The sequence below is a fragment of the Dermochelys coriacea genome, chromosome 8 (assembly GCF_009764565.3).
Source record: "Dermochelys coriacea isolate rDerCor1 chromosome 8, rDerCor1.pri.v4, whole genome shotgun sequence".
Taxonomy (NCBI): Eukaryota; Metazoa; Chordata; order Testudines; family Dermochelyidae; genus Dermochelys; species Dermochelys coriacea.
In genome coordinates this window covers 91,657,361-91,682,442 of record NC_050075.1, presented here as the reverse complement: position 1 = coordinate 91,682,442, position 25,082 = coordinate 91,657,361, and the positions used below count along the sequence as shown (strand labels likewise).

The following is a 25,082-nucleotide window of genomic DNA, read 5'->3' as shown; positions in this document are numbered from 1 at the left end:
TTATGCAAGGCCCAGTACAAAGGTATAGAAAATTACTGTCCCTGCCCAAAAAGCCTGAAATCTAGGAGATGAGACAAAACAGGTGGCTCACACGAATGAGCAGTGAAGAGGGGTGGGGACACATCAATTGGTTTAAAAAGCACCCCTGCCTTCACAAGCTAACCATTGCATACTTGCCATTACTTAGATTGTCAGCTCTTTGGGGGCATCTTTTTGTTTTGTGTTTGTACAGCGCCTAGCACAATGAGGCCTGGCCCATGTCCAAGACTCCTAGGTGGTACCATAATACAAATAATAAAGAAGAATATTTACCATCATCCTCTGCATGCCCAGATTAGCTAGGATGATTAGTTAGAAATGTTCAGCTGCATAGCTAGTGATTTCATAATACATAACAAAGCTAACACTTATGTGAACATTCAGCTGATGAGGCAAGCTATTTTTCTATCTTATTTACTATTATCACAAGATAAAAATCAAAATATCACTGTTAAATAAATGGCTACCAGCTGTGCTTACCTCACTGGGTTTACAAGTCCTAATGTGCAATCACAAGCTCTTCTGGCTAGATCCTGATCTCAGTTACATGGTGTATATTTCTGCCTCTCGGCTTGTAAAAATCAGCTACTGTGCAAACACAGACCCTGATTTTACAAGATATGCAATGACACGTGTGGCAAATCTGAGATCAGAATATGACCTAAAATACCAAACTCCTTGATCTTTCTTGGGACAATTTTGACTGAGCCACCATATTAACTTACTTCCAAAAGCTTAATCTATCTGTGCATACATTCAGAATCAATTTTTAAAACATGGCTTGCTATAGGGTGATGTAACCAATGGCTGCAAATACAAAGAGTGTGTCACATTCCCTTTTCTCCAGTGGGAAAGAATTCATTCTGGGATTTAGAGAACTGATCCAATTGCCAATTTCAGCCAGCCAGGGAATGAATGTCCCTCCCATTGGGGTGTTCTTCTAACCAAATGAGAAGAGGAATAATGTTTTTCATCTTCACACACCTTATTCCTGAAGTTACACTACATTTTATGGGTCTAATTTTCCACCTGGCCTTATCCCAGCCTCCCTCCAGGGGCCCACAATTTTGCAGGTGCCAATAAAAAGTAAGTGCAATGTATATAATTTAGATATTTATCGACCTGATCATGCTCACAGATCTGGTACTTAGATATCTTACATGACATATTGTTCTTTCAGTTACTGACCAGATTTGAAGATCAAGCCTTTTTTAGTTTTTTAAAGCTTATATTTGCTTTTGTAAAGTCTGCTATGGACAGCATACTAGGATGTATTCATTAACATATAAGCAGTTTCATTGTATAAGTAACTATGAATGAAATGTATTAGCACCTCAAATGTACACACAATACCAAATCAGAATACTTTTTAGAACACTGAAGCCTCTGTGCATGATAACTTTGAAGTCTATTTAAGGAAACTCTCCCCCTTCCAACTGTTAAATAGGATGCCAACATTTATTTAAAAAAAATAAAACGTATGCCAAAAAGAGAGGACATGCAGCAAATGTAAGAAAACCCTCTTAGTAATTTCTATAGAAGTCAATATTTGCCTTCCAATCAGTAATAGGGGAATAATAAATAAAATAATAATAATAATAATAATAATAATAAAAAAGACAGTTATTTCATATACAACAGACAATTACAACAGCTGAGCTTTAGATAACTGGATGCATGTGTGTGAAAGGAGAAACTGTTAAAATGATACACTAACTAGGCAATAAATGGCAATAGACTCGTGGGATGAAATGCAACATTATTGGCACACCACATACTTAGGTCACAATTAAAAAATTCTATTTAATTAACTTCAATGGGATTTAGGCTCCCAAGTGTCTAAATCACTTTTCAAAATGAGATTTAGACTCCGAAATCAGTTAGGCATTGCAGCGCAGCAATGCCTAAGTATCTAGCTATCTGGGGCTCAGTAGAACTTCAGTGGGAGTCTCCTGATAAGATGGTTTTGAAAACGCTCCTAGGTGCCTATCTACGTCTTTAGGTGCCTAAATATCTTTGAAAATCTGGCCCTAGGCCACTTTTGAATATGGTACTTAGGCTCATATGCATCTTTTTTTAAATTTTTCCCAGCAGCTTCTCTGTCATTTTAACGCTTCACCAAACTGTTTCCTTTCACAAGAAATAGCAATCCTGAAAAAGAAGCTATGCAGTAAGCTGGTTTCTAGGATTTTCAATATTAAAACCAGCCTACTTCTCCATTGGAGAGTATCTGATATAAAAAATGTTAACATAAAAAGAGCTATTGATATGAATCAAATTCTCAGACGCTCCCATGGAAACACCCCACGACCATCTCCTAGGGACAAAATGTGCCTCAATACATTTGAGTCACAGGTCTGTGTGGTCTACAGGTCCTAGTTTTTTATTTAAAATAAACAAGGAACAATGACATTTCTCTCTCTCTCTCTCACACACCCACAAACACCCCCTTCTTACCTTTATTACCAGAAAAACATCCTGAGAGGGATAAGTAATAGAAAAGATTGCAGATCTGGCCAGAGTGGTAATAGCAGCAGGTGGGACATGAGGACGCAGCATTCCTTTCATTTGTTCAGAATTTAAATCAAAGTAGAAGTTCTCTGAAATCTAAGGGAAATGTTAGCTAGCTCTAGATGTTTGTTACACTTTATAGTGAACTCTTCACGAACACTCCTAGCAATTTGAAAACATTCCCGAAAAAGACTGCACAATGCCCTCTGTTGATATCACTTATTTAGCAAACAACATTACCAATCCATATTGTCTGAAGTCCAAAACAATCATTTTCATAAAGGCAGAGGATAAGGGGAAGAGGAAAGCAAAAAGAAAACAACAATGCAAGTTATTTATAAAACCTACTGTACCTCTCTCAAACATAATCCCTCGATTAACTACTACAACAGTTTCAAAAAGCGTCAGAGAAGGAAAGGTTTCAGAGTAGCAGCCATGTTAGTCTGTATCGGCAAAAAGAACGAGGAGTACTTGTGCCACCTTAGAGACTAACAAATTTATTTGAGCATAAGCTTTCGTGAACTACAGCTCACTTCATCAGACGCATGCAGTGGAAGTATCTATAAAAGAGTAGTGTCCCCAGTCTAGGCTGAAACACAAAAATTGCATGGCATGGGACTGAGTAACCTTAGTACATTGAAACATTCCACAGAGACATCAAATACCAGTGACTGTAGTAAGATTCCAATGCCAAAAGGAGTAACATGCCATTATCAACAGCAGAGGTCACTAAAGCCACTTCACAAACATTCTACATGAAAGAAAATCACTGAAACGATAAGATGATCAAAACTGGCCTGTGAAATGTGACTGAAAAATTAAGCAAAGTTCACAAAGTCTACCTACTCACGTTTAAAAAAGACTATTTGAGATATTCAAGCATTGAAGGGACAGTATCAAAATAAGACATATACTTTATTTTTAAAAATATACTTTTTAAAATAAAATAAAATTTTAAATTTAAAATATATATATACTTTTTTTTTAATCTTTACCTTGATTACAACAATATCTTGGATTATAAAAACCAAAAGAATTTTCAAAATCTAGCTTACTTCTCACTATTTACACTCAGTTCACTTTGCATTTCACTCAACTTGAACTACAAAAACAGACTGGTCAGTTTTGTTTCTAGTCAGTTTCCTATTCTCATGCAGTAGCAAAATGTTATTTGGATTGACAACATGCCAGGGCAATGTTTGAATCGCTCAAAAACAAAATCTTTATTTTTAAAAAAAATCATTTTTAGTTTAAATTTTCCATTCATACATTTTGAACCTGAAACTAGCTGACAGTGTCCCTTTACAGATATTCAGATTTAAGTTGCTTGCATATTTTTAGAAAATCATGTATGTTTTAACTGATGTGTCATTAAAGACAGAGAGAATGAAGCTTTTTGAAATTTCTGTAATACCATAAACTGGGTGCCTGAGCCTGCAAAATGTACATGTTTAAATACATGAGCAGTGCAATTGAAACCTATACTTTACTGAGGGATGTCGTACTTCCTACCATAAGTAGTCCCATTGGCTTCACGATAGGAAGTATTTGCAGGATCAGGGCCTTCAACCGTAAGTGCTTTGGACACATATCTTTAATGCCCCATACACAAACATGTCACCGTATAAGTAAAAAATAATAACTACATACCTTTTTCTTTTCTTTAACATCATACAAAGCCAAACTTGCAAAAATGGGTTCAATTTCAATTTCAAATCTTTAAGGGAAGAGAAAAATGAATAAATTGATTTTACTTGAGTTTGACTGAAAAACAAAAACCTCACAGGGTCCTAGAGCCCAGGCTCCAGCCAGGGCCTGGAAAATCGACACAGCAATTAAACAGCTCCACACCCCGAGCCGTGAGTTTTTCTTTGCTGTGGAGACGTACCCAAAAAGGACCAGAATCTTATTACAGAATTCTTTCAAATGAAAACAAATTCTGCAGACACTCATGGGGCTACCAAAAAAGTGTTACTAGATAGCCACCAGCATTAGCTCAGTCTGACTACTGGATATATGAAACTTAATAGTATCCTTTTTTGTCAGGCTTCTCTCTCTTCCTCAGTTCGCATCTCAGGAAAAGAAAGTGGAAAGTACACAAGTGGAATCTGAAACAGCTGTCAGCAGGCAATGAAAACTAGACTATTTCTTCTTTCCTAGGAGCAACTGATCAGGGAAGAATTTCAGAGGCTGATCTCGTTGATTTGCAGTAGTGTAGGATCAGAATCCTAAACTCAAGATATTTATTTGGTTATCATCTGCTGGTGCTATTGGAAGCTAAGGAAAGCAGTCTAGTGGTTTCCTTGAAGAAAAGCAAATGATTAACTGATATTGCTGGACCAATGGAAATGGAGGAAACTTAGCTTCTGTGATGAGAATTCACCGTGCACCTAGACATCATCAAAATGGCTTATTGACAATGTCAAGCTATTTTGAAAGTGACACTGTCACTTTCCAACACTAGTTATCAGGAAGCGTCCCTGACTTTCCTGAAAGAGGAACTGTTAGAAGTAAGGTTTCAGAGTAGTAGCCGTGTTAGTCTGTATTCGCAAAAAGAAAAGGAGTACTTGTGGCACCTTAGAGACTAACAAATTTATTTGAGCATAAGCTTTTGTGAGCTACAGCATCTGATGAAGTGAGCTGTAGCTCACGAAAGCTTATGCTCAAATAAATTTGTTAGTCTCTAAGGTGTCACAAGTACTCCTTTTCTTGTTAGAAGTAAGATCTTGGATTTTGGTTTCTGTGTTTTGGTTTCCAATTTTCCAATTACTGTTGACAACTAAGTAAACAGAAATCTTTTAAAAAAAATGTTAAGTGCATGTTTCTATATACAGCAAAAATAGATAATTACAAGGATAAAAATCAAAGGGACGAGGCTCACACTTCATTAGAGGGACATCCTAGAACAGGGCTGTATATTCCCAAAGAGGAATATTCTCAAAAGACTACAGCAGAGTAGAGGTACGACATGGAGCTGTATGGACAGTCTAATAATCCTTTACCTTTTAGATAGAGGAAAACAGGGCTGGCTTATTTGTTGGCTCCTATTTGGCTCAATGTATGCGATGCTTGCCTTTGGTTTGCATTTCTGCAGTGTGTGATCAGACTGAATGCTGACTTTGTTTCAAAGTATGAAATCAGCCCAAAGACTTTTATTTATTGGTACCACAGTATATTATAATACTGGAGGTTTGATGTTTGAGGCACACTTTGAAACACTAACCTTTCTAATCACAGACTAGAATTGTGCCCTTCCCAGGAAATAACCCACCAGGCCCTCCCAGCCTGTCTGCAAAAAACACACAAAAATAGTCCAATCATCTATTGCTTGCACAGTAAAGATGGATGCTTTAGGGTCAAATTCTGTCTTTGGTTGAACACACGGGCCTGTAAAAAGAATCTGTCCCTGTCAGGATCTCTTTCATGCTGGGGAAAACTTTCAAACAGAAATTAATCTAACTATCACTTATTCTTTGTATAGCTTTTCTTGCCATGCTTCCGAATGATCAAAAGATAAAAGATATATGGAGGAGCTGCTGTGTGTCTAGTGGTTGGAGCAGGAGACTGGGATTCAGAACATCTAACTTAGAATTGGTAGAATTTCTTACCCACAACCAATTTCATCTGAAAAGTTTCCAATTTTCAATGGAAACATTTTTGCCTAAATTTCCTGACCGGCTCTATGGTTGGTAAGAAAACCAAAAACAATTTTTCTAAGGATTTGCATCATTTTTTTTTAAACTCTTGGCAGCTGAATTTTTTTCTTTCATGAGAATTTGGCACCTAGATCTCTTTTATTCCCAGATCTAGCTCTGACTCAACATGTGGTCTTGGACAAGTCACTTAATTTCTCTGGGCTGATAACCTCCCATCTGTAAAATGGTAAAATAGCACCTACCCTATGATAGTTTATATTTGTAAATATATAGTATGTAATATATACCATCTATTATTACAGATGGTATTATATCATATTATTATATTTGATGGCATCTTTGAAATCCCTGGATTAAAGATTCTAACGAAGTGCAAATAATCATGGTGAATAATAATCAAGTGTCCATCTTTCATCAGAGGTGTCATGATACTCCATTGACGAAATTACATTCATTCCAATGACAAGTTTGATGCCACTATTCAAAGTTATGACTTTGCTGTATGGCCATGCAGTCAAGGCCGTTGAGTATTCACAACACAAATATGTGAAAAATAACTGGCAAGGGAACACAGCAAATGATTGTTCAAGTTAGTTACTGTTGTGTAATTGTTCACTTCTCTAGTTAGACCCTGTGCGCCCTTTCAGAACCTGGCTGGTTCGCTGTGGTATACGCTTTTGAAATCAATGAAAGGTCCCAAGAGCAAAGGCATATTTTAATAGATAAGCAGCAATCTGGATTCCTGTATCAGAGAGCAGCATGGTGCTCTTACAGGCTAGTCCTACAAAGTGCTGAGCATCTCTCGGGAGACCTAAGTAGCCTCATCTCCTTGTGAAAGGAATGATGGCCAAGTGATTAGGGCACTAACCTGGGATTGAGAAAAACTGGGTTCAATTCCCTGCTCTGTCACAGACTTCCTGTGACAAGTTGGGCAAGTCGGTTAGCCTCTCTGTGCCTCAGTTCCTTCTCTGTAAAATGGGGTGTGACGCTAAATATGTTAAAAGATTCAGAGGCATTCACATACCACAGTACTGAGAGCTATATCAACAGAATGAGGCAAATAGGGATGGAGCATGTTCAGCAGCTCATGGGAGGCACACAGCACCTTGCAGGAAAAAGCCCCTAAACCTCCACATGCAGCATCATTTCTCTGTAAGAATCATACATAACATGAGCATCTGAACTTGATAGTTCTGCACTGCTCCTAACAATGAGGAGTGGAATGTCTTGTAGCAGAACATAGGAAAGGTAATTTTCCCTACATCTGCAATAAGGTCTGTCTGGCTCAGCCTGACAATGGGCTCAGGTTACAGTCCTGCTTGAGTTTTGTTTTGGTTTTTTAAATTGCTGTTACCCTTGTCCTTCCTCATTTCCCCCCCCCCCCCCCGCTGTTTGTTTGCCACCATTCATTAAATCACCTGTAGCTTTAGACAGTAAGTTCACTGGGGCAAGGCCCATGCATCTCTCTCTCTACCGTGAAGCAGCTAGCACAGTTTTGGATGCCATAAAAACAACAAACAGTAGCACAAAGTACAAATAATCTTTGTATTAGGGGCAAATATGTTTTGATAGATTTGTTATAAATTTACTAACATACGAAGGATAACCTCAAATAGCAGAACTCAATTTCTAAAATTTAACTTATTTCCATTAAATACTGCTATTTTTGGAGAGGTAGCTCCACTGCTACTGAATATTATGTTGTTCTAGCTCATGACATCACGCAGTAAAATAAAAGGCGGAAATATCAGCTCATCTCTAAGGCTACATCAGGTCCTGAAGTGTTTTACCTGCAGGAGGTAAGTCCCACATATGTCTCAGTTATGAGGGGCAATGTAGTCTAACTTGAGCTCTTTAACAAGAAGGCTTGATCTAACTGAGGACACAGAAGATGAATACAGCAGTGTGGAAAATCAGTTTTGTACTTTATTTCTCTAAGGGAATACAGTAAAATTTTACCTTGTGTTAATAGAGTTATAGGCAATGATCCAGCAGCAGGTAACCCTATATTCAGGAGCTTCACTTCATTAAACTTGTTTAACAGGTTTCTGTTCCTCCAGTTAAAGCTTGCTAAGTGTACAAAGACTTAGCTTTTAAAGGGACACAGTCAAGGCTGTTGAGTCTAAACCTTCACATAACCCTGCCAGTTGTCTCACACTGTAAAGCCTTATCTTAAAAATCTGCAGCAATGTTTTCAGTGTGATTTAAAAACAAAAACAAAAAAACCCCACCTCTGCTACAGGGAAAAAACCAAAATGCCTGACTTACTCCAAGGCCCAATGTAACAAATTGAGCATGTGTGGGCTCATGATAGGTGATAGGGCACATCCACAGATTTGTCTACAATGGATGTACAGTGAGCTAGGGAAACATGAGTGTTTTCCGTTTCACACACTTACCACAAAGGTTTGACACATAAAATTGGCTGATGTGAGTTCCATAATATTGCACAACTAATGACAATACAATACATGCCTTTTTAAGCCTAAGAACAATCTTAACTGTGTCCCTTTAAGTAAGGGGTAATCAACGGAGTTACTCCCATTAAACATTGGTATAACAGCTGAATTTGACCCTATATTAAAATAATACTTACTTAAGAGACAAACACTTCACAAGAAGTCTCTGACCAAAATGTTCTTTGGGTACTTCTGGGACACAAAGCCGTTCAATAGGCTCCTCCTGGAATTCGTCACAGAAGCAGTCATTTACACATGGGTCATTGCTACACTCCAGTAGTATCATTAAAAAGCTAATCGAGGTTCAGATTTTTTTTCTTCTAAAACATAAGTAACAATTTAATCCTCAAGACTTAACTGCATGTTGCATTCACTGTAACTACAAATAAGAGCTAAGGGATTTAATTTAGGGTATCTGCATAATAGGGGACTGGAGATCTATAAAGAAAAAAGGTCTCTGGAAAGTAATATCCTTGGCTAGTCCACATGCTCAAAACATACGCTACTACAGGCAAACTGGAATATAGTTTTATGGAAATTAAATTGAGATGATCTTATTTCCTTAGTACTTTAAATCCATGGTAATTTGACTTTGTCCCACATTCCCCTTATTCCCTATGATTTCTTTCTAGACTAGTTCACTCCACGTTCACTCAAAATACCTCATCTGGTGCTGGATGCAATGCAAAAAGCTCCTTGTGTCTGTTTGACTTCCTCTGATCATCATTTTGATGGTCGATTTCCTCATTTGGGGTTCGGTCAAGTAGGTTTGGAAGGAGAGCATCAGGAAGGGAGTTCTTCAGATCAAAAATACTGCATGCCCAGCTGCCCCGGGGAGTATCATCTATTGACATTGAACGTCTTTTAAGGTCATCCTGAGATTTAACAAATTAAATGTAATTCATAATGCAATAGGGAAGGAGTTGTATTTTTAAAACATGGCTATCATGTAGCTTTTACATGGCAGGATTTTAAGGCACATTACTTGTTCATCTTGGTAACTGTTGCCATCTGGAGCCTCATCCGACTCAAAGATCTGTTTGGGGAGCCCTTTTTGCCTCTCTTTCTGTTTGTCTAATGTGTTGGGATTAAATCCGGTTCCCAGTTTGTGATATCTATTCAAAACAGAATATTTCAAGTAATTTTTATCCTTCTCAACCCCATATCCAAATAAGCATAATTGAGCATATACAGTATTATCTCAGCACCATTTTAAATTATAAATCACTCCCAGACATATTTGTTGTCATCCTTAACAGTAAGCTTGTAATGATGTGTGCTGCTGTGTGGAAGACTCAGGTTTATTTCCTGTTCTCAGTCACTTCTTGCTCTGCACTGGACTGGAAATGATTCATGTCACTCCACAGCAATATGTCTCCTTTAAGATACAAAACAATACTAACTAGCTTTGAAAGGAAATCCTATGGAGGCCCAAGTAACCTGGGTGGAAAATACGGTGATTTTAAAGCTGGACCTAAAGGCAGAGTGGGTTAAACTGGCTAAAAGTGTGGGGATGAACAGCCTTTGGGGTTCTATCAGGGACACAGATAACCAGGCTAGGGAAAACATGGATGTCTTGAAAGCTAAGGGCCTACTTCAGGTCTGATCCTATGAAGTGCTGAGTAATATGCTGAGTAATCTCAAATTCCAATGAAATTTGAATAATACAGGCCCTGGTACTATTACAATTTATCTATTAGCTACATAATGTTTTACCCGGATTATCTGAATATGCAAAGCAAAGACTCAAAAGTATTACATTTCAATCACGGCTTAGCTGATAAAAGTAAAATTTGTTTTAATCTTAGCTTCATTCAATGCTTTCTAGGATAGCTGCCTCCAGTGTAGGGTAGCAAATTATTGCAAAGGTCAGCATTAGGAAGCCCTATTTTTTTTTTCAGATAATTAGAGAAAATGGGTTTACAATTAGATTACTCACTCAAGAGAATCAAGGGCCCACTAAATGCTCTGGGCACAGATAACTGCAAACAAAGATATTGGAATAAGGGATTTCTCCCCCGTTAGTTCTGAAGGATCAGAAGGGAGACATGTCAGACACCCCTTTTTACTGCATCCTTCTAATCTAGAAAAGAAGGGCTGGATTTAGCTCCAATCAAAACTAGTCAATGCCACTCTAACCACTGACCTGAAGAGACTGCTTATGAGCAAGTCTGTTACTGCCCCTCTTCATGTACAGCAAGCTGCCCTTGCGGCAATCACAACCCTGACAACCCATAGAGCAAGCGACCACACTTTGAGATTTAAACTCAGTCCTTCCCAACTAGGCAGTCAGACTCTTCTCCTGCCTCACACACAACCCTGCAATCCTTATTCAGGCAAGACACCCACTGTCTCCCACCAGTGTTTCATCTGCACTGTAGGAACTGCACTGAGGATTCAATCTGCAAGATTCCTATCAGTTCCTGGAAGTGTAGAGCACCCTCAACTGTAGGTAAGGGGAACTGGATGCACTCAGCACTTCCAGGAGCTGCTCCACACTTGTAGGATCAGGCCTTCCAAGCCCCCACCATCACTTTGCTGTGGCGATAGAGCATACCCTCTGCATGGGATGAAGGTGAAGGGGGAGAGAGATGTTACCTCCAGCAGTTGGTGGCTAGTATGCATCAGCTGGATCACAATCTGGGAGGGTAATTTTGTCTGTGCTACTTCTTGTCTCAAAGGGCTTAGCGATACCTCTAGCAAGACCGAGTTGTGCCCAGGAATGGGAGGAGGCCCATCACTTCCATGGCAGAGGTTGGAGACATTATGCCTTTGAAACACACAATGTCTCTTGGAAACTCAGCATGCTAATCTGTACAGGGAGCGCTTTCCTCAGGGCAGCCACCTGGGTCCACAGGGTGGGAGTGACAGCCAGACCTCGTCCTCACCCAATCAGACACACCTAATTTTATGCTATTAAGCTCCAGTGGCTATGTCTATTCTGCATACCCAGTGTTGGGAGTCAGACTTGTTTGCTCCCTGTATGAGTGGGTTAGTACTCCTTGCGCTCTTTACCTCTCTGGTGCACCCACATAGGGGAGGGCATCATTTAGACATGCGCATTTGGAAACAGTGAAAACCTTTGTTAAATTTAGTGACAAGTGTCTGCCCCAGTATATGGCAGAAACTAGACTATTTGCTTACAAACACAGTGAGTTAATAAAGCCCCCCCCTTTAAAAAAAAAAAAGAATTACAGACCTTGTTTTTATTAGGTTATGCTATCTTTGAAAAGCAAGTCTTCAGCATTCCCTACAGTGGTGCTTGGGACAATATTAAATCCAGTGAACTGTAGCAGCTGCCACAAGGACATGGCAGCAGCTATCGTAGTGTCATTTTTAGGTGATGTAGCATCACATGGATCACTTGCTCCTTGGCTGCGATTCTTTTATAGTTGCCAGAACTTTAGTCATTCAAGACACACTTTTAAAAGAAAAGCAACCCAGACATTTTCCTATTGATTTGCATAAATTAATCAATTTATGTTCAGGCTCTAAACAGTTAAGTCAAAGCATTATGTAAATGTTGGTAGAGTTTAAATATTACTGAGCACTTTTAAAGTAATGTACAACTGCAAAACCTCTTTGAGAACACGATTATTACTTTAGATACCTTTACTACAGAGATGCTCACCCACCAAAAGTGTACACTAAACCTTTCCAAACCTATTTTCTTTTTGAAAGAAACTGATGCTGAGAGAGTGAGAGAGAGATTTCACCTGCATGTTTATATTCCCTAATTTTTTCCTACTGTCCAATACCTAAAGGAAGTTATCACTGATGATAATGGCCTAAATTTTCAAAAGGGATTTCAGGTGCTTCAGATTCTGGGCATGGAACATCAGATACCTTAGAAGGCCCTGATTTTCAGAATGTGTCGAGCATCCACTTCGCTTGGTTTAGAAAGCCAAAAATGGAGAGGCATTCAAAATCCTAGTCACTTCTGAAAATGTAGGTCTGCAGTTATTATTCAGTTTGCTCATACCAGAATCCACCTTGAAAGATCAGGACCTTAAATCAAAATGATAAATATCACATTGTAACTTACTTTCTGTTCACAATTGCCCAATCTTCTGTGTAACTTCTTACACAATCCCTCACATGAGGGTCCATTTCACTGTAAAAGAATAAGACAATCTCTTCAAATCACAAAAACTTGATTTTTCTAATGACATATCGACTTTTCTCTTCATAGTATATTAAAGTACAATATTTTTATGCACATGGAAGAAGTTATTATAAAAGAAAAATTTGGCCCTCACCTTGCAAACACTTATACCCCAAGCAGCTCCTTTGAACTCAATGGGGTCCACTTCTATGTGAAAAGATACACGTGTTTGCAGGTCAGGCCAGCAGTTTTCTGCACCTTACCTCTCTTCAGGTACAGCTGACACAAGAGTCCTACATTCTCGAGGACTGTACACAACTTCAATATCATCTGGAGGAAATTCAAGCAAGTCCCTCAAAGGCCCGGAATCCATTGCAAGCGGATGTGTAATAAGGTAATCTTCCAAATCCACTGGATCCACAGCTTCCGTAAGTGGAACCTAAGAGAAGCCAAGCCGTGGGAGTTTTTAAATGAGAACAATCAAAAGCAAGTCTTATTTTCTACTGCACTTTTAAAATCAGATTGACCTCCCAACTAAAACAGCAGGTTGGCCTATTGCCAGATTGCAGTTAGTCTTAACCAACATACAGTACGAAGCTAATTTTCACACCCTATGTTTTATCCAGCTACCTCTCTGGTATGTATATTATGCTAATCATTATGGTATCACTGACATTGCTTCTACCACATTTTCCGTAAGAGCTGGAAATTCATTAGTTTAACTCAAAAGTAAATCTCACATTTTATTACTGGTGGTCTGTCACTTTCTCTTCGATTACCCACAAATCTGAACTACCACCACTCTTTGACTCAAAAAGAAAAGGAGTACTTGTGGCACCTTAGAGACTAACAAATTTATTAGAGCATAAGCTTTCGTGAGCTACAGCTCACTTCATCGGATGCATTTGGTGGAAAAAACAGAGGAGAGATTGTGTGTATATAAATCTCTCCTCTGTTTTTTTCCACCAAATGCATCCGATGAAGTGAGCTGTAGCTCACGAAAGCTTATGCTCTAATAAATTTGTTAGTCTCTAAGGTGCCACAAGTACTCCTTTTCTTTTTGCGAATACAGACTAACACAGCTGCTACTCTGAAACCTGTCTTTGACTCAAGAGACACACAGAACTCATTTACCCTGGGGAATGCAGAAACAGTTGCTAAATCAGTATAAACAGTGAAGGGAACACCCCAATGAAAGCTAACACTGTCTCCATGTAAATGTCTTCTCTCGTGAATGCAAAACATAAATCTACTCTTCCCCCTCAAAGAGTCCCACGGACTTATACTGAAGAGTAAATTAGTTTCATTTGCTATGTACCAAATCCTGTAGTCTTTTCCCCAGCTCCCCAAAGGAGTTTTATTTGTGTAAGATCTGTAGGATTTGCCCCAACCACAGCAACATTAATGGCAGATTCTGACACGTGGCTATCCCTTGACAGCATGTGATCTCCAAAATTAATAGCGTTCCATATCCCCTACACGACCATCAGATAGTGTAGGCCCAAAAATGTGCCTGACCTGAAAATGGTTATAACCTGGATAGGGAACGTACTCTGTATTAAAAAGAATGACTCCTCACAGATTCTCAAACAGAAAAGTCTCCAAAATTAAAGCTACCTGCCTCTGTTGATCTATTCTGGACTATTCTGTATCGGTTCTTATATCACACTTATCGTCATAGTATCCGAGTGCCTTCCAGCAGTGCACACCAACCAGTTTTTTTAAAGCGTATGCAAACCCCACCTGGCTAAGGGTTTTTTTTTTTGGGGGGGGGGGCACAAGCTGGACCTATTGTCAATACCCACAGAGTATGTCTACACTGCAATGTAAGCCCAGGCTCAGACTCTGGCTTGAGCCAAAACCTCTCTTCCATCTTGGACTCAGGCTCAGACACAGGGTCCTAGAACCCAAGAGGTGGAGGGTTTGAGCTCAAGTCAAACTGGGACCCAGGGCTCAACCACTATTGCTTTGCAGTGTAGACTCCCTCCTCCAGACTCAGGTCCTGGGAATCCACCAAAAGTATCCCACAATCCCATGGGCCAACTTCCTCTGTCCTCTCTCTCCTAAGAATCACCAAGTGACTTCAGGGAAATGGAAGCAAGCCTCCTTGCTGTAGTGCAGCAGCTCAGCGAGTCAGCGTTTAACCCTTCCATATTTTTTTTTTCCTAACTGCTGAGCTGCAAAACACACCTTAGGAGAACCTGTTGTGTTTGCAATGGAGACTGACCAGAAGCAGTCCTCCGCAAAGCACCCTGCTTCACGGTCATGGGTGCACAGCCAGATTGTAGTTAATCTCAGGTGCGAGGCCAGCAAAACAGTGAATGGCAGTAAGAGTACCAGGAATGACCATACATACCAGCCAATAGCAAAGAAGCTGTCAATGTTGGGCATTTACTGGACTGGTAACCAGTGCAGGGAGCAAATTAAGCAGCTCAGGACCAAGGACCAGAAAACCATGGACCAGAACTGCACCTTGGGCAACTCACAGACATCCTGCCCATTTTATGAGGAGTTTGACCAGGTGCTGGGTAGTGCACTGAGCACAAAGCCAATGGTGCTGCACGATGACCAGGTTAGCAAAGTTGGTGACCTGCTGACCCCAGAATCCAGCATGGGAACTGATGGGAGGCAGCAGCAGGTGCCGAATGAAGCTAGTGAAGTGACTCTGCTGCTGACACCAGTCCCTGAGGAAGCTTTGCCACAGGAGCAACTGCAGCATATCCTGAGGCTTTACTCTGAGCCACTTTTTGATGTTCTCCTCCCTTCACCCCCATCCCGAGGAAAAGCCAGCTATGGAGCTGGCATCGGAAACAGAAGGGACAGAAGCTGCCCCAGAGCCTGGTATGTTTATTAATACAGAAACGGGAGGAATTTCCATTCTATGAACCAATGCAAAAGTTATTACAAGCCCCGGCTAGCAATATATATCTGCTGATGATGGATTGTATGCCAGCACCTTGGTGTCCCCCCAGCCTACCCACCCACTTCCACCATGTGGAATTCAAAATGGCAACTAGGAAATGCAAACAGTAAAAAATGCCTTGAAAAGTGATTTTTTTTTACTGGAAAGGGACAGATCTTTCCTGTTTGTCAAAAATAATAGCCTTACATTGCCATGCCTATAAGGACGCTACTCTGTAACCACTCAGCGTGGTAGGTGTAACGTGCTGCCTGAAACCAGTGAACTGGGGAGCTGGGGACAATGGAAATGTGTTCCATTTATAAATCTGTTTTGCAAATTTTAGGAAAATAAAAAAAAGCAGCTGTGATTTTTTACTTACCATTGTCTCTGCACTTCTTTCGCTGTGATGAACCCGGCTGTGTCCAGGGAGCTTCTGTGGTCTGAAGCAGCCCTCTCACAATATATTGAAGTTCAGTTTTCAACAGTAACATTTCATGTCCTTGAAATTCCACAAGGATTTTTTCTGCACTGACACTAACTCTGTGCGTCTTGTCCTATTCCAAGGCCCTTTGACCTCTACAGCTTGCAGCACCTTCACAGCTCCCCCACACTGCAGCAAAAGCCTGGACCAATGCACCTTCACGGACTGCTCCAAGAGGAAGCATTTCCGTGGTGAACTTGTGGTTGAAGTTCTGGACAGGGCCACCAAGCAACCCCAGTATCAAAGACAGAGGGATTGACGGCGAGAGGAAAGGCATGGGCGAGAGGAGAGAGGAAAGACTCAGGCTGGTTGCGCAGCTTGAGGACAGGGTTTCAGCGTGGGAGCAGGCACTTCCTTCACAGTTCCTGGAACAGGAATGGCAACTAAGGGAGGATGCCAGAGCGCAGCAGAAAGAACTTTGGAGCAGCTGCTACTACTAACGGCCACAAGAGCATTGGCTCCTGTTGTACCTACACCACAGCCTGAGTCTCCTGCATGGTACTCTGTGATGTAGTCCAGGAAAACCTTGGACAACTCCATGCCTGGGTGGCCCATGCAGTCAGACCTTAGGAGCAGCTGGGCAGGGCAACTGTGTACCATGCAGTCTTCCATACTGACTCCATCCCCTGTGAATGCCTCCACCCTCCTACCCTGGTACCAAGTGGACAGCAAACATGGAAGGAACGGAAAGGAGAATGGGGGGCCAGGGACATGAAACAGTAGTGACTCTGACTTATACACCGTTTTACTGTTTGCATTTGTTCATGCACTTTTTTTGAGGTTGTGTTGTTACTGGTATTTTGGTGTGGAAATGGCAGCTGATATGCCTGGCAGGGGGTTAATATTGTACTTTTCTAATAATAGTTTATAAAGTGTGTTGCTATCACTGCATCACCTCTTACAATGTGTATTTCAGATAATAAAGGTGAACACATGATCAGGGACAATTGGGAATTTGTATATAAACACTGTTTCTCAGTACAATTAGTTACATCAATCCATACATCAATCACTTCCTTACATCAATTCATACTGTGAATCAACCTTCCTCTACCCCCCATTTGATAAATGGTCAGGTCATTCATAAGTATATTGCATGGCAATCAACCCCCCAGGCACTGAAACCCCTCTCAAGCAATCGGGCCCTGTCCCTCACAGGCACATTCATAAAAGCTACTATTCCCCCCTCTTCCACTGGCCCGTGCAAGTCTATAATGTAGCAGCACAAAGCATCTCTGACTTCTATTGCCCGGGTGCATCCAGCTCCAGCTGTGGTAGGTAAACTTTCTGGCTGAGTGCACTGGCTCTGCCACCCTTTACCCACAGCTGATCTTCCAACACCAAAATGGTTGGCAACAGACCTGTAGCAATCAGCTTCCAGACAGCTATAGCAACTCGTTTCTGGAGTGGCATGGCTGCCCTCATACACATCTTTATGTTGGAGGGTTGGGGCAAGCTGCTCACAGAGTTCCAGAAATGTAGTTTTCTTCATGCAAAAACGCTGGATCCACTGCTTGTCATCCCAGGTCTGCAAGAGGATGTTGTCCCCCAGTCCATGCTTATGGTCTACGTAAGCACTGGTTGACATAGGGAGCATTAGCAGATATACCATGTGCCCTGAGGAGCATGGGGGGAGGGATAGCTCAGTGGTTTGAGCATTGGCCTGCTAAACCCAGGGTTGTGAGTTCAATCCTTGAGGGGGCCATTTAGGGATCTGGGGAAAAAAAATTGGGGATTGGTCCTGCTTTGAGCAGGGGGTTGGACTAGATGATCTCCTGAGGTCCCTTCCAACTCTGATATTCTATCAACCAATTTGAGTCTGCCATCTCTGTGTGTTACTCCTCCTCCACCTGCTCTGCCATTAGCTTTGTCACGTGCCTTCAGTGGGTCAGGAAATACTGTCAGAATATCCACCAGCACCTCATGGAAGCTCTGCCCATTTCCTGACACAGAAGTGAAAGCTCAAGTAAGAGAAGTTCTTCAAATGTTGACTCCTGCATATTGCTGGCTCCGGTTGCTGGGAGCACACAGACCCAAATGACAGCATGTCAGGATATGCTGGGAGACTATTCAAACTTCCTGTAACGTGCAGAGTGGACAACTTTCCCGCACTGCCCCAGGAAGAAAGGAATAGAATGACCACATTTTTGGAGGGCACTCGGAAGTCTGGGATACAGTTGGTTGGACTCACGTCTGCATACTGTTGGAGACCTGGGTTAAAAAAATTCTTAACCTAGAGTTGGCAATCAGTGTAGATACTCAAGCCCTCGGTTCTCAAACTCAGGCTCTGCTGAATTGAGTCCCACTAAACCTGGGCTTACATTGCAGTGTAGATACAGTGCCCTTTGAGAACAGGACCCCGGCCTTTCACGATGCCCGAGCTCGAAAGGTGGAGAAATACACCCCTCTGGCCAAACCTTGAGAGTTAGAGTTACCAGGTTCAGACACATGGGCTGTTCGTTGGAGCCTTGGGTGCATGGGACCCCAGTAACGAGTGAGTGTTGAAAGAATGCGGAATCGGTCAATGCTACGCTCAGCTGATGTGGCAACTCATGGTGTTGGACACCATCAGGTGGTCGAGGGACATATACATAGAATGCATCACCAGACATCGGCAATACCACGAGGGATGAGCTGGAGTGCCAATTAGAAGTGCAGACAGGAAAGTAACTGAAATACTTTCCTCCTGGATTGCATTATCTAAATGTACAACCAACCCTAAATTCTCAATTACTGAGAGACAATCTTCACTCATTGCTATATTTGCTTTCCACAACCAAGTATCTGAATAACTTTTCATGAGTGATGTATCCAAATACTTGTATGCTAATATCTAAATTGTATTCTTAAATGTATTCACCTAAATTTGGGTGATTGCTGCTTATGCATTGCATGTATCTTATGACTTTAAAAAGAAACTTTGTATTTGTGGATAATTAAGCATTATACCCAGATGTACAAACACTCTTTTCTTAACCTGTGTATTATACAATTTTTTTAACATTAGCTTTAATAAAAAATGTTATACCCTCTGCCACTTACCCATAGCCAGCATACAAGAATGCTTCTAAGGTATGGGCTACACACAACTTTTGTATTGATTTAATTATGTTGGTTCAGGGGCAATTTTATAGCAATCAATGATGCAGTGGTAAAAAAAAGAAATGGGTAAATTAATCTTAGCTGAACTCCATATTCCCCAGATGAAAAGTGGGTAAAATCAACTACACTACTGATACCAACATAGTTAAACCTGTACAAGCCTTAGTGTGGGTGCAGTTCTACCCGTATAAACATCCCTTATTCCCATTCCTGTACAGGAATAAGCTATACCAGTATAAGCACCTTTATACAAATATAACTAGGTCCACTCAAGGAAGGTTGCACCACTTTAATTAAAATGATATGATTTGTGTGAAGACAAGGTCTTATTTATGTAAATTTACATGAATAAGCAATACTGGTGTCAGCACCTTAATATCGCTGTAACTGTGTCCACAATAGCATATTGTTCTGCTTTTAAAATATCCGTTTCTCAACAGAGATAGTTTTTACTAATTTACTAAGGTACTAATTACTAAGTACCAATTTAACAATGTAGGCAGTCCCTAAGGAATGGTCTTAAACAGATTTTTATGCAGCAATTCCACATGATTATGACCCGGGCACGGCCATGGAGGTGGCACAAGATTTTACTATAAAAGATTTTTCCCAAAATGGTCCAAAAATGTCAGTTTGTCAGATGGAGAAGGACAGAATACAAACTGTGTAAACTGGATACACATATGCCAGTGTATGTATAAACCTCCTAGTCTGAGGTCATGAAATTACAGTACTGCATTTTGCACACACATACACACACACACACACACACACACACACCATGAAAATGAAATATTAAAAATAAGTTTTCCAAAAAGAGTTAAAAAGTAACTGACAGTGTCTCAAGAATTCTTTGGCACATCTGAGAAAGCTCTTTGACTAGACTGAATATCCGTCGTATAAAAAACAATCAGTATTCAAGAATTTTTCACTGCTACTTCCTCTTGTTATTCATTCAGGCCACATCTTCCACTGGAGAAAACTTACATGTAAAATTCCACCCACTGATCTGAGACAATGGAACAGACATTTAATTTGCATCTTGGAATTTAGTTTCTCAAAGTTTTCATATCCCCACCTAGAGACTCCACTTCTTAATCCTCTCTCTGAACAACAAGAAACATTGCAGGTAAAAGACTTTGTTAACCTAGAGTTACTGTTAAAAGAATCTCTCTTACTGCAGCCAAAAAACCCTTAAAGACCACTAATTTTCTCAAAATACACATGGCTAAATCTTCAGCAAATGTAAATTGATGTATCTCTACTGAAGTGAATTGAGCTATTCCAGCTCACACGAGCTGAGGCTGAGGCCCAGAAACTTTAGAAAGTCTGGAAATTCCAGTTAAGTCTCCACAATATAAACAAAACACAGAGTATTTTAGAAATAAAGAAATTCACCATGACAGTCACCCAAACAACCTTAACTTTCCCCCTTAACACCATTAATCTTCCCCCTTCACACCATTAACCTTCTATTTCCCTCTTTAACCTTACTTTTTCAGAAAACACACAGCAATTATACAGCTTGCAGGTGGATTTTGAAAACGTGAACCATAGAGAATTGATTTTAAGTGGCTCCCTACAAACATCACCCTAATACTAAGTCATAATTTCATCATACCAGATCAGGAGGTATATACTTGTAGACATACTAGCTCTGTTTTACACTTGTGCAAGTGGCAACAAGTGGCATAGCTGTATATAGTATGGTATTTGGATAATTAGGAATTCTTCCATGGACTGTATATAGCTGTACAGAAGGGCAGAGCTGTTAACTAACTAACTAGGTATGTATATAATGCTGTGCATCCATAGACCTCAAAGAACTTCATGAAGGGTGAATAAGTATTATTCTCTCCATTTTACAAACTGGGAAATTGTGACACAGAAAGGTTAAATAACTGGGCCAAGATCACAGAATGAGCCAATGGCACCGCTGGGAATAGAACTGAGGTTTTCTGATTCTCAGTCCAGAACCCTATCCGTTGTACAATCCTGGTTCCCCTAGGCACTACTAAAATGAACCTACATGTAGGAAGGACAAAGATTGTTAGAGTTTCTGGTTGTTCTCATGGGTAGCATAACAGGGGTAAAGTTAAGGTTGTTTGAATGATCTTTTATATATACAGTGCTCCTTAGGGTATATGAAGTTTGAAACTGCCAGTGTGGGGGGTGGAGGGCAGAAGGAAGGATAGCACATTTTAAACCCTAAATGTTTGTTTGTTTGTGTGTGTGTGCGTGTGTAATATATATATATCTAATATATATATATTACACACGCACACACACACAAACAAACAAACATTTAGGGTTTAAAATGTGCTATCCTTCCTTCTGCCCTCCACCCCCCACACTGGCAGTTTCAAACTTCATATACCCTAAGGAGCACTGTTCCAGAGCACCTAACATTTGAACCGAAAGTTCCACCACTAAATTACACGTGTGCACAGCTTGACAGAGCAGCCCCCCTTTCTCATTTCCTCCCCATTTTTCTAAATTCCTCTCCCTCAGAAATAGTGGGGGGAGGGGGGGAACATCACTGCACAGTTGTAGCTGGAGACTGGCCACACTGCACAATATATATTAATTCAGTACCATAAAGAATAACTCAGAATATGTGATCTATGTAAGGATTCAGTTATGGTTGCAGGGGAGATGCATAATTTGAATTTCCTGACTTCTGTGCACATAAAATCTCAACTGCAGTACTCCAGTAATGTAGGTTTCTTATATTTAATAGAAGAAAAAAAACCTACTACCCACATGATTGAAGGACTTCATCCTGAAAATGGCCAAAGGACCTACTGGACACCTGCCAATGCTACTGCACTCAGTGGGAACTGTGGGTGCTCCACATGTCTCCGGACTAAGCACAAGGTTAGGCTTAACAGTTTTTCCATTATGCCTCTTCAGATGACTTGTACCGTGAAGATGTAAATAAACATAAAAGTCAAACCCAGAAGCCTAGTATTAGAATTACCATCTGTGCAGCCAAAAATACTGTCTAGCACCTGAGTAAACAGGCCAAACATAAATTCATGGTTATAAAGAGGAACTAGTTCATATTAGACTACTGGCAAATAAACGGAAAGTGCATTGTTTTAAGCTTTAGCTATCTGTGGGGTAAAAGGTGAAGAAAGAGAAGGGAAAAGTAGGGATGAGCGAACTCGTTTACACAAAATAAGCATCAACCCAAATCCCACCAGAAGTTTAACTAAACCAGGACAGACGCTTTTATGAAGTTCTTTAAAGTTCACATAACTTTTCCTTTGTGCTGTTTTTCACTATTATACACCTCTGCAGTCTTGGTTCTGGCCAGGAACAGAAACAATGCACAAGTTGCTGTTCTCATGGTATTTCCAGTTTGACCCAGAGCAGAAGCTGCACACACCCGATGAACTAATTCGCCTAAGATTTCTGGACCACATATGCAGAGCCAAGGAGTCTGGATAGTTCAGATAAGCTCTGGATGAGCATCTCAAATTTTGGTTACTTATATAACCCAAACCTCTAAACCTTGTCATTTTAGGCTGCACTGCTCCCACTGAGATGAAGAAACTGTTTTATTGGTCCAGTATTGGAAGCTACAGAACTGGTTCAGTTTCAGAGGACCCTGAGGAAAACTGTGATGCAGGCAATAGACGACTACTGATGACCTATCAGGACATTATTATACTTTGTTTATGACTCATCAACTCCACAGATCATCTTAGTCTACAGTGGAAGTGAGGATAAATGACAAGAACACTGGTAAAAATCCCACGCCTCATCACATAGTCAAGTGTTTTGAAATCTTACACTGCAGTCACTCAGGAAGCAAAGGAAGAAGCCATGAAGTCCAAATCAGTGGACCTGTTTCAGGCCATTAGACAGTTTGATAAATTCTCAATGTCTCCATCTGGAGAGAGAGTTGAGTATTATTCACTCCGAGACTGCAATAAATTGTTATTGTACTTTATAGATAAGATCATTTTAATTCAGTCTGAACTTTGGTTTTTGTGGGAAGACAGCCAGTGTCTTCTCTATTTAAGTTTTGGTCAGTTCCTCTCACTGAGGATCTAAAGGTGCTAGCAGATCTTTGGACAAACATCTGCATGTTCAACCCCTCTCCTTCCTGGCTGGTAAAGTCTAGTGGCAAAATAATAGGCTATTATTATAAAAGATGTTAACAATTCTCTTCAGGTGGGCACAGTGCCAGCTTCTTGGTTAGTAGGCCTTTCCTCAAGAAGCCACATCTGGATATTGATAATCTTGCCAACAACAAGATTAAAAAGGTAAAAATCCAGGCCCCACTGAAGTCAATGGCAAAATTTCCATTACTGGTCTCTAACCTTCCTCTATCTTTTTTTAGAGACAGTGGTGTGGACACAACTCTGGCTGTTCCTATACTCCTCAGATTTATTTCACCCAGGTCAGTACAAGTTTGGGCATAGAGACACTGTCTCTATGCCAGGGGTCAGCAGAACTAGCAATAGAGAATAACTAAGTAACCGTTCAGGTTGTTCCTTTGAGACTGATCAGCTGCCTTTGATACCACTGATCATGTGGTCTTGAAGGGATGAACAAAATTGTATTTGAGTGGCTCCGTTCCTTTTTTCTGAAAGGACTCAGAAAGTTGTGTTCGGTGACTGTGCATCTGGCCCAAGGATTCTCACATACCTTGTCATCCCCACAATGTGTACATGAGGCTGTTGCAGGCTGACGGGTGCTATGTGTTTCCAGTATTCAGTGGACACTTTACTCTACATCTCTGGTCTATCAGACCCAGATGGCGAAGGTAATCAATTTACCACACTGTTTTGCTGGGACTGAGTCTTAGATGAGGTCAAACTGTCTGCAACTCAATCCAGACTGAGATTATGCTGGGGGAACCAACCAGAAGAAATGGCAGAGTTGATATCAGTTCCCTCCACTGGGGCAGACTGCCAGTGCTTTGTTACTCCAGCTCAGAATCTGGGGGTCCTGTTGTTGGTTCCAAGTAGCTGCAATGGTCTGAGGGTCCTCCTATATGTCTAGCCAGCGATGGGGCCAAGAATTTTTCTTGTCATTTACACTTGGCCAGAAGGTTGCAAAATGTTCCTTCTGATGTGAACCTTGGCCATGAAATGAATGGCATTACAGTGGAGATGGAGATAGCCCATGAAGGGCAACGTTATTCAGCAAGTGACCCAGTACTCATTGAAGTCACTGGAAAGACTTCAATGGGCACTGGATAAGTCCCTTATAGCACAGGTTTTCAATACTGATGTCTCAAAATATGTACAGCGAAACCAGCACTGAGATCCACCTACAACAGCTCACCCCGTGTCTCAAGAGACCTCCAGTGTTGCAGCTTGGTTTTGCCTGACCCCTAATTAAAGCATATCAATTTTTGCTGATCCCTGGGAAAGTTGCTCAAGACAGACTTCATTCCATTTTGATCCCTAAGGTCAGATTCTGCCATCCTTACTCACAGCAAGCAGTACTTTACTCTGCAAGTAGCCCCACTGAAATTAATATGGATAAAATGCTACTCCTGGACTAAGGTGCTACTTAGTCTGAGTAAAGGTGGTATAACCTGGCCCCTAGATAAGAGGTTGTACATCAAGTACAACATATAGATAAACTGCAGCTCCTACAACGCAGGCAGTACAAAAGAAATCTCTTGGAGCTGGCTCTTTTCCAGGGCTAGGCCAATAAAGTCTTTATCTTCCTGAATCAAGCACATCACTTGTAACTAAATACTCTGCATATATTTTTAATCTGTCCATAGACTGACACCCCTTGCCTGTTTAACTAAGATACCAGTTTGATTGATCGGGTTTATATAAACTATTATGCATTACAT

The 25,082-nt window shown here is 40.7% G+C and overlaps 1 protein-coding gene across 6 annotated transcripts in view; it reads right to left on the bottom strand.

The window, feature by feature from the left end:
- The window catches only part of DOCK7 (dedicator of cytokinesis 7), a 144,084-nt gene that overhangs the window by 96,576 nt on the left and 22,426 nt on the right, over positions 1-25,082 (bottom strand). For all 6 annotated transcript variants that reach the window (XM_038413316.2, XM_038413317.2, XM_038413318.2 and 3 more), the window contains exons 3-9: positions 13,034-13,209; positions 12,711-12,779; positions 9,651-9,780; positions 9,328-9,540; positions 8,803-8,888; positions 4,201-4,267; positions 2,497-2,646 (exon numbers count right to left, since the gene is read on the bottom strand). In XM_038413316.2, coding sequence (XP_038269244.1) covers positions 2,497-2,646; positions 4,201-4,267; positions 8,803-8,888; positions 9,328-9,540; positions 9,651-9,780; positions 12,711-12,779; positions 13,034-13,209 — 891 coding nt within the window. The remainder of the gene's footprint in view (positions 1-2,496; positions 2,647-4,200; positions 4,268-8,802; positions 8,889-9,327; positions 9,541-9,650; positions 9,781-12,710; positions 12,780-13,033; positions 13,210-25,082) is intronic.